This window comes from Sphaerodactylus townsendi, linkage group LG06, assembly GCF_021028975.2.
Source record: "Sphaerodactylus townsendi isolate TG3544 linkage group LG06, MPM_Stown_v2.3, whole genome shotgun sequence".
Classification (NCBI taxonomy): Eukaryota; Metazoa; Chordata; class Lepidosauria; order Squamata; family Sphaerodactylidae; genus Sphaerodactylus; species Sphaerodactylus townsendi.
The window spans coordinates 119,306,913-119,316,774 of record NC_059430.1 but is presented as its reverse complement, the minus strand read 5'-3'; the positions used below and the strand labels follow the sequence as shown (position 1 = coordinate 119,316,774).

Genomic DNA, 9,862 nt, shown 5'->3' with positions numbered 1-9,862 from the left:
CCCGGGTAGAGGCCAGCTGCATCACAGAGGATCAGGGGACCACCAGTAAATTTGCCTCTGCCGAACGCAGAGGTCGACTTGGGACATATGGGGTAAGGCGGTCTCTGTTTACAAAAACAGTACTGGCAACACTAGCAGGAACAGTGCCCCAAAAGAACAAAAATATTCAAACCATTTGATACTGAAAACAGCCTCTTTAATTTACAAGCAAGATCTGGAAAGATTTCCGGGCAGATGAAACAGTAGGGGCAGGGCGAAGAAGAAGACAGGGCCAAACAGTGCTGGGGGGATGCTGGGGCCACCTAGCAAGTGGCATTGCATTGAAACTGATTCTGATTTCCAAATGGAGTCTTCTTGCTGAAGTAATATCCGCATTCTGCATCAAGAGTCCCACATCCTTCCACAAAAACCACGTAGCCTGTAGCCAATGTTCAGGCAATGAGTTGGGTTGGCTGGTGTTTTCTGCCCTTGTTCTCAGAACAAACTGCTATCTCAGGGACTTGATCTGGCTCATGCACCAGGAAGGAAACCTTGAAACGCTATATTTCAGTGCAGTTTCCGCTTGTGGCGGGGGAAGAAATGAGCAGCCGCTGTTGACACAAGGGGAGAAAGAATGGCTTTTGAGAACAGAGGACAGGAATGGCATGGTCTAGTCTCCAAAACCAATGGCTTTATAACCCTGAGCTCCCAGTGTGACTCTTCACCAGTATTCACAAACAGTGGGCTGTTCTGCTATCACTGCCCTGTGACAAACATCCACAGCTGGAATGTCTTGGCTGTGGCAAGGGAAACACAGCCACAAAGGCAAAACGGCGGAGAAACCAGAGTGTTGTCTCCAGTGGTGGGTGACTACAGTCCCAGAGGAAAGCTGTTACTAACACATATACCCATGCTAACTACAGCATTGCCAGATATCCGTGATATGGAAGCAGCTGGGCTCCCATCAGCAGATCAGCAGGCCTCCGTGGCTGTGTGGACCTGTGGGCTCAGCAGAAGGAGGTTCTGTGAGTGATCATTATTATTATACCTTGGAGACAAGGAGGAAAAAGAGAAACGTTAGAATTCCCAGGGCGAGGAGATTTAAGGAGAAAGGTGCATCCCCACAACAAAGAGGTAGAGACTTCCTTTTCTTAATTCAAAGCCGAAAATTCAGATAACATTATAGATTGTCAACGTCCCGCCAATGGTGAGCAACTGCCTGCTGATTTGTTCTGCTGCTCACCAACACTCAGCTGGTCGAATCAAGCTATAGAAGGGGGGTGATTGGCATCTTCTGGGCCCCTTCTGCCATTTTTGGTTGACACTGAATTTCATAGGAGGATGCTCTAGAACTCTCCCCCAAAACTCTATGGAAATCATAGGTCGATTCCGCACTTGAGTTATCGACCTAAGTTCGAGCTGCGTTCAACCTAAGTGCTCCGCACAACCACTGGGATCGACGTGGTTTTGTACCAGCTTTGCCCCGTGTAACTGTCAAATTTCCGACTCCAGTTAGGAACTACTACTTTTTCAGGGAACCACACTCGAACTCAGCTCGATTCCAGTAAAGTGCGGAATCTCTGGTACCAGGAGTCCTCCATTCAGCCAATCACAGCTGAGTGTTTCGGGCATGCGTACAGCTGGCCAATCAAAAAACGCCACCTTCGTCCCTCCATTCCCCTGGCAGTTTTTTTTTATAACGTGTGTGGGGATAGATGGAATATGGCCGTGGAACAGTAGCCAATCGGAACGGAGCGGCGAAGAGGCACAGGATGATTCTGCCCTCCGAGCTGGGATCAAGCTGGTTGCAGTGGGGAACAACAATGGCTTCGACCTAGGTCAGTACCCTTCTCAGGGGAACTGGGTCGAACCTATTTTACTCATGTGCGGAATCGCCCATAGAATGCTAAAGTATCCCCTAGTGTGATGCTGGTACTTCCGCACAAACCAGAAGTGGCATCATTGCACAGGGGACGCTGATAGCCACCCCTGAACCCACCTCCCTAAAGCACCGATTGGTTGCAGGGGCAGGCCTGGCAACCCAGTGTACCCAAATGCTGCCTTTGTTCCCCACAATTTTAGGGGTGATGACATATAGGCAGAGCTGCAAAGCACTTGGTCAGCTAGGCTGCCATGAAAGTGGTGAATAGAAAGTGCTTTGAAGCCGCCATTTGACCTCCGTGGTCTTGAGATTAGTTATATTGCAAGAGGAGCTCCAGGCCCCATCTAGTGATTGGGGCCAGCTGCAGAGAAAGACTCGCCTGTTGTGATGTATGCAGGGATGGAAGCCCAACACAGTCCATAGGAGGAACCAAATATCATTAAATGTTGCAAGTACACCTTTTTGCTCTTGTTCACAGCTGTGAATACAGAGATGGCAATCAAGGTGAAGAAGCCTAGGCCAAAAGCAGAAATGAGGACATGCTTCAGAAGAATGGCGCAAACCCTCTCATCCACCCAAGTCTCCATATATATCCCGCCGCTGTGGAGCACTGCAGCCTCTGTGAAGCATTGCAGTGAAGAAGCTGGGAGGGTAGACCCAGAACAGAGGCGTAGCTCCAAGGGGAAAAGGGGGTTGTGACGCACCAGGCGGGCGTCCCTGTGGGAGTGTGGCAAGGGCGTTCCAGAGGTGTGGTGGGGGGATTCTGGGGTGGAGTGGGGCAGGGCGGAGGACGCACCAGTGCACCGGGCGCTTTCCCCCCTTGCTACGCCTCAGAACAGTGTTACCTGTAGAGAAGCTGAGCAGTCCAGCAACAGCCAACAAATAAATGGGGCCTATGGACACATATTCAAAGGAAATGCAAATGCAGAGCAACGACGCTATGCCACAGACAACAGCTATCATTACGAAGGCTCTGGTAACGTTGAGGAATTCTGTGGGGGAGGAGCAGAGAAGAAGGATTTTCTAGGAAAAAGTGACCCCAGAGGATTTAAAATGGCTTCCAAGCATAGATTCCATTTCCTCTAGCATACAACTGAAACTCTACAGTTTCTTGTAGCATTTACCCCAAACTCCCACCCTGCCAAGGAATTGACGTAGGGCTGCCAACCCCCATGTGGTCTGGATGTTTCCCAGAATTACTGTGGATCCCCACACTAAATAAATTGCTTGTTTATTTTTTTTAAAAAAACTATTCCACTACTCCTGGAGAAAATGGCTGCTTTGGAAGGTAGACAGCAGGTATTATACCCTATCGAGGTCCCTTCCCTCCCCAAAATTTACTCTTCCAGGCGCCACCCTCAAATCTCCAGGTATTTCTGAACATGAAGTTGGCCACCAAGAGTGCCATTCCAAGCAGTGTTACACCCTTATAAGATTATCAACTTCAGTGGACTTTGGAAGGCATAATTCTTCTTAGGATTGAACTATAGGTGATTTGTAGAGTTGCCTGACAACCGGCAGAAAGTGGGGGAGAACTTACTGGCAGCATATGGGGGACTAAGTCTCTGCAACTCTGTGATGTTATTTCTGATGCACACCAGAAGTGACAACATCGTGTTGCCAGTGACATGGCTGAAAACTTTATAGTAGAAACTGTTTTACCATGGAGTTTTTGCCCAAATAGAGCGTCCATGTGTTGCCAGCGACATGATAACATTGATTTTCGTCAGTGCTAGAAGAGGTTGACACATCACCAGAGACAGAAGCCTAGACTTCATATTGCTGCTGGTTAAGCCCCCACTCCACTGGCTAGCAGAATGACATCAGGGAGAGCACCTCCAAAGTAGGGGATTCTCTGCCCCTGGAGGGGTCTGGGACCCCTAGTGTTTGAAGAGGCCCCAATGTAGGCCAGACTCTGCAGTTATCCCTTGTGTGATGTGGTCATTCCATTCCATGCCCATTTCATGGTGGTGCCAAAAGCCATTGCCCATTTGAGGGAAGAAATGGTTGCCTGACGTCACCCTGACCTGACGTGATCACTGTGGTCAATGTCGTGTCAACATGATCTCCACTATTCTTTTGATCAAAGGCATTCCTTGAACCTACATGGCTTCCTGACACAACCAGACCAGGATTGCCTTATTCTAACTGCCAGCAACTTCCTGTCAAAATAAGGTCTTCCTCAATACTAGCAGTTTCCTTGGCTTGCAGTCCCCAAGAGAATTAGGGAGGGGCCTTTGAAGACACTGAAGACATCACTTCCTGTTCTGGAACAGGTGACTTTGAAGACATCGCTTCCTGCTTTGGAACACGGAATGGCATATGACACTCTAGGAATTTCAAAAATCTCACCTGCTTCCAAATGCTACTGTAGTGAGTGTGACCATCAGAGAGTACAGTTGCCAGACTGCAGAGATCAGTTCCCCATGGAGAAAATGGTTACCATAAAGGATGGACTCTATGGAATTAGATCTTGCTGAGGTCCTTACTGTCCCCAAATCCCACCTTCTCCAGGCTTCCCCCCAATTCTCCAAACCTGGAGTTGGCAACCCTATCGGCCACAGTCATGCCCCCCCTCCCCCAGCTTTGTACTTCCTCTTAAATTGTGCTGGGAAAGAAGTCAGTCCTGGAGGCTGGCAATCCCAGGTATACATTGTAAACACATATGAGGTCTCTTCATTAAGAGACCTCCTATGTGTTTACAATTTATACCTGGGATTGCCAGCCTCCAGGAATTACAGCTGATTTTAAGACTACAGAGATAAATTCTCTGGAAAAAAATGGCACCTTCAAGTGGACTCTATGACATTATATCCTGAGTAAGTCTCTCCCTACCCCAAACCCTGCCACCCTCAGGCTCCACCCCCAAATCTCTGGGATTAAACTTGCAACCTTCTGTATGCAAATTGCAGAAAAATGCTGCCGAATCTTAATGAAACCAAATATTATGCTCCGTTGTTTTTTTTTAATCCAGTAGCCAACCTGAAATGATGGAATTTCTCCCTCCCCAATATTTGGCAACAGCCCCAAGGACTGTTTTTGGTAACTGGGGTTCAGCTAGCAGCAGACGATCCTACCTGGCACCGGAAATTCGATGTAGTGACAAGTAGGACCGAGGCACATCTCCCAGAGACCGGTATGGACCAGACCTTGATGTGTTTTCTCCGTCACCCAGTAGGAAGTGGTCAGGGAAGTAAACAGAATCAGCAAACTTCCCGAGCTGCAGATGGCACAGCAAACGCGCAAGGTGTGGGTCAAGACATCGAAGTATCGTTGACGAAACGGTTCTGAGAGAGTCGCAAAGCAGGTGTCCCTGGCAGAGGAAGAGACAGAAGAGGATAATTAAGACTGGAGGAGGAGGAGGAGGAGGAGGAGGAGGAGGAGGAGGAGAAGGAGAAGAAGAAGAAGAAGAAGAAGAAGAAGAAGAAGAAGAAGAAGAAGAAGAAGAAGAAGAAGAAGAAGAAGAAGAAGAAGAAGAAGAAGAAGAAGAAGAAGAAGAAGAAGAAGAAGAAGAAGAAGAAGAAGAAGAAGAAGAAGAGTTTGGATTTATATCCCCCCCTTTCTCTCCTGCAGGAGACTCAAAGGGGCATACAATCTCCTTGCCCTTCCCCCCTCACAACAAACACCCTGCGAGGTGGGTGGGGCTGAGAGAGCTCCGGGAAGCTGTGACTAGCTGTGATAAGCAGCCTCACAGCCTAGCAAAGAGCACTTGCTGATCTATGATCTCCGCTTTGTCTCTCATATGGGACCGACCGTTGTCCATTTGGGGCACTGAACTAAAGACTTTTGGTAATCCATGCCTTCAAGGAAGGGCACCAATTACATCTAAAACCATTAGAGGATCTATCTGTCTGCCCATCCAGCTGGCTGTGGTAGGCACAACTTGCCGTAAATGACGCAGCAGTGGCATAGCGGTTAAGAGCAGGTGCACTCTTATCTGGAGGAACCGAGTTTGATTCCCCCGCTCTGCCGCCTGGGCTGTGGAGGCTTATCTGGGGAATTCAGATTAGCTTGTTGTCGTGTGGACAAATACTTAATTAGCAGAGTTAATGCAATAATGAGGCAGAGATTCAGTTGCTTTACTGAAATAAAATTTACTTACTACAGGGAAGGGAAACTTGGAAGAAAAACAAGAAACATCTTTCTAACTAGCTAGCGCCAACAGCCAGCTTGCTGCTTAGACTATTACATGGCTATTGAGCAACAGGCAGACTGAACTGACCACGTGCAGAGTGCAACAAAGAACATATATCTAAAGCCTACGTGCAGACCTGCATGCAGCCCACCTAACCAATAGGTATCAATTACCTGGTCACTGACTTCTGACTTCACTAATTAGCATGCAACAATTAACTCCTTCATTACTGGATTGTGTGACTTTCACTTGCTAAATCCCATCACTTGGACACTCCAATGCATGCCAGTTGGGTGACCTTGGGCTAGTCACTGTTCTTCTGAGCTCCCTCAGCCCCACCTACCTGACAGGGTGTTTGTTTTGAGGGGGGAAGGGAAAGGAGTTTGTAAGCCCCTTTAAGTCTCCATACAGGAGAGAAAGGGGGGGATATAAATCTAACTTTTCTTCTTCTTCAAAGTAAAGCTCAGCACTTCAGAATTGGTCACCAGCTTCAGGATATGTACCACCAACAAGTCACAACCAACTTCTAGCAACCCCATTGGAAAGCAAGAGATATTCAGAGGTAGTTTCCCATTGCCTGCCTCTGTGTGCAGGCCCTGGACTTCCTTGGTGGTCTCCCACCCAAATACTGGACCAAGGCTGACTCTGCTTAGCTTCTAAGGTCTGACAAAATCAGGCTAGGTTTCCTGGGCTATGCAGGCCAGAGCATTGGGGTAATTGCAGTGTCAAAACCAAAGGCAATTGAAATACTCTTGACCAGATTAGATCCAAAATATCATCCCTGTGGCCTGTTCCACATGGGTCAATGAACACAGGTGTAAGACTTTGCACAGATCCCGCCCCTAAAATGAGTCTGCCTGTAGGGATGCATCAGCAGGACCCAGTAGAGCCTCCGAAAGTGCACAGGAATGCCTGCGCTATCTGTGCCCTCCTGGGCTTCCACGTATGCACATCACAAGACCCCCATGACTCACAGGTCACCAGATGCCTGAGTCATGGGTCACAAGACCCCCAGATGTGGAATTGACCCAGATGGAGACGTTTCTTCCTGCACGTACACTGCCCCCGCAGGCCATGAATTGCGCAACCTTCTCCCGCTCTCCCGCCTTCCTGTAAACCCTAATAAAAGGTGCCAGGGACCAGAGCTCGGCAGATTAGCCGCTGGCTTCTCTCCACTGGACCATGATATCGCAGCATCTCGCCTATTCCTTGCGTCGCACGTAACGACTCCATCGGACCAGTGTTATTTTCCCCAAACCAGGTTTTTTGAGAATTGCGTTATTAGCGAGTCTTTTCAAAAAAATCCCAAGTTGCAGCCGCTCGTGCGCAAACGGCTGGGTGGGAGGCACTTTATTCGCCTCCATTTCCCTTTTTAAAAATTTTGCGGCTTAGATCTACATAGCTGTGCAGGTGCAGATGTCATATCGTGAGACATCAGCATGACGGTGTGGGTTCATTTGGGCATACCTGCATAGCTACGTATCGGTAGGAAGTAAATAAAAGAAGAGATGCCTTTCTGTGCGAAGGCGCGACAACAACCCAGATTGTTTCTGTGGGCTCCAATCTCTGCCTGCACGGATGCATGTGAATGCAAAAACAGGAAAACGGATTCCTTTGCCCTGACTGCAACCTATGATACATTTGCTGTGTGGAAGGGGCCTGTGATATTTGCAATGAAAGTGATTGTTTACTTCTTGGAAGCCAAAAAGCTGGAGGTGGCACTGCCACTGGCAGGAAGGGTTGAGATGATACAGTAGATCCCCTCATTTCAGAGGTGGGGTCCAGCAGGTTCTCACCAGTTCCCGAAAGTGGGTTACTAATTATTTGTGTGTGCCGAGAGGGGGTTACTAATTGGGTCTGCTTTTCCGTTAGAAATTCCATTAGGTCCAAAAATCATAAAGTCCTGTTGTTTCCTATGTGGCTGGTTAGCGAAGGTAGAAAACGGGATAATTCTCCCTGTTGGGCTGTTTTAAAAAACATGTTTTAGAAATATGGTAAAGTTTCTTGTTTAAGGAAAGTATCCTTCTTTTGATTTCTAGAAACAAAATTAAGTATTTGAAAGTATTAAGTATTTGACAGGCAGTCAATTAGAGGAGAAGTAGTTGTTTCTGTTGGCAGTAGACGATAGGACTTGCTATAATGAGTTTAAATTATGGACAGAAAGATTCCAGCTGGAAATTAGGAACTTTTTTTTTTACAGTAAGAGTTTTTTGCAGTAACAGAGAAATTATTAATGCCCCGCCCCTGGAATGCCCGGCCACGCCCCCGGCCATGCCCCCCCCAGCCCCATTGGCGCTATGCCACTGTTTGAATCCCACCACCATGGGAACCTGTTACTAAAATTTTTGGATCCCACCACTGCCTCCTTTGCATACTAAACCTTCGGACAATCTGCCAAGTAAGAGATCTTCTTGAGGGTGATGTTCATTGGACTACTGTAGAAGTAGTTTAGATTTATACCCTGTTTTTTTCAACCGTAAAGAGTCTCAAAGTGGCTTACAAACTCCTTCCCTTCCTCTCCCCACAACAGACACCTTGTGAGGAAGTAGGTGGGGCTGAGAGAGTTCTGAGAGGATTGCGACTAGCCCAAGTTCACCTAGCAAATTTCATGTGGAGGAGTGGGGAATCCAACCTGATTCACCAGATAAGAGTCTGCCACTGATGGGAAATCAAACCCAATTCTCCAGATCAGAGTCCACAGCTCTTAACCACTACTCTACGCTGGCTCTCTGTAGAAGCAGCGGCAGAGGTAGCTCTAGGGGAAACAACTGGACTGAAAATGTTTTTCAGTGTAGGAGAAATATATGGTCAAACACCACTTTGGGGGGCGGCTGATGGAGCACACAGAGCTCTTATTAAACAATGCTGCTAGCAGGGATGAGTGGCGCTAGCTTCAAATAAATGTTTATTTTCAAATCTGCAGTTTGAGAGTTTTCTTTGGGGGGGTTATGGGGGAGGGGGTAATCTTCCATGGTCTTTATCTGGATGGCCCAGACTAGCCTGATCTCATCAGATCTCAGCAGGTAAGTAGGGTCAGTTATTTATTTATTTATTTATTTATTTATTTATTTATTTATTTATTTATTTATTCGATTTGATAAACCGCCCTATCCCTGAAGGGCTCAGGGCGGTGTACAACAACAAATAACAAGACAATAAAACAAATTGAATAGCCCCACTTAAAACAATTCAAAACCTTAAAACTATTTTTTAAAAAAAATCTGAGGTCCCTTTCTTCCCTAGGCTCCACCCTCAAATCTCTAGGAGTTTCCCAATCTGGATTTGGCAATCTTGCCCTCTATCCCATTCCCCACCTGTAGCTAGGAGGGATCTGATTCTTTAAGTTGGGGATATTTCCCTTTCTTGGTCATAAGCATAAAAACAAAGGAGTGGATGAGGGGTGGATGAGGGGTGGAGTTAGTAAAGGAACATTTCTGCCAACAGCTGCCATGAGCCCTCAGACAAATATCTTTTCTGCTTTCCCATGCACTCAGGTCCACTGCAAACATCATATAAAAACAATTCACGTGACTTGATGAGTTCCATTGGCCTGCAGAGTGACCGAGCTCCTAAGAATGTAGATTTCCTCATCCTTGCCTCACAGCAGGAACTTAAAATAAAGTTCTCATGGAAAAGGAGTTTCTTCATTTCAGAGTAGTTAAGCAGATGTTACTGATCTTGGTACCCTCTGCAATCTGAATTGAAGATGACATTCTCAAGCACTTTTCTGATTGTTGTGCATATGCCCTGATAAACCTGAGTCCAATGATCCCAGAATCATAGGAATAAATTGTACAGCACCCTGCAGGAACAAAGCTTGGGGTGTGGTTGAAGAGGATTACTGGAAACAGCTAACTTTGAAAGGA

General features: G+C 47.1%; 1 protein-coding gene across 1 annotated transcript; it reads right to left on the bottom strand.

Moving 5' to 3' along the window:
* Positions 1–546: 546 nt before the first annotated feature.
* Positions 547–5,624, bottom strand: LOC125435465 (lens fiber membrane intrinsic protein-like). The gene is made up of 5 exons (XM_048501665.1): positions 5,554–5,624; positions 4,939–5,174; positions 2,707–2,853; positions 2,241–2,375; positions 547–590 (listed from the first exon to the last, which is right to left on the bottom strand). The coding sequence occupies exons 1-5, from the start codon at positions 5,622–5,624 to the stop codon at positions 547–549; spliced, it is 633 nt and encodes a 210-aa protein (XP_048357622.1).
* Positions 5,625–9,862: the final 4,238 nt, after the last annotated feature.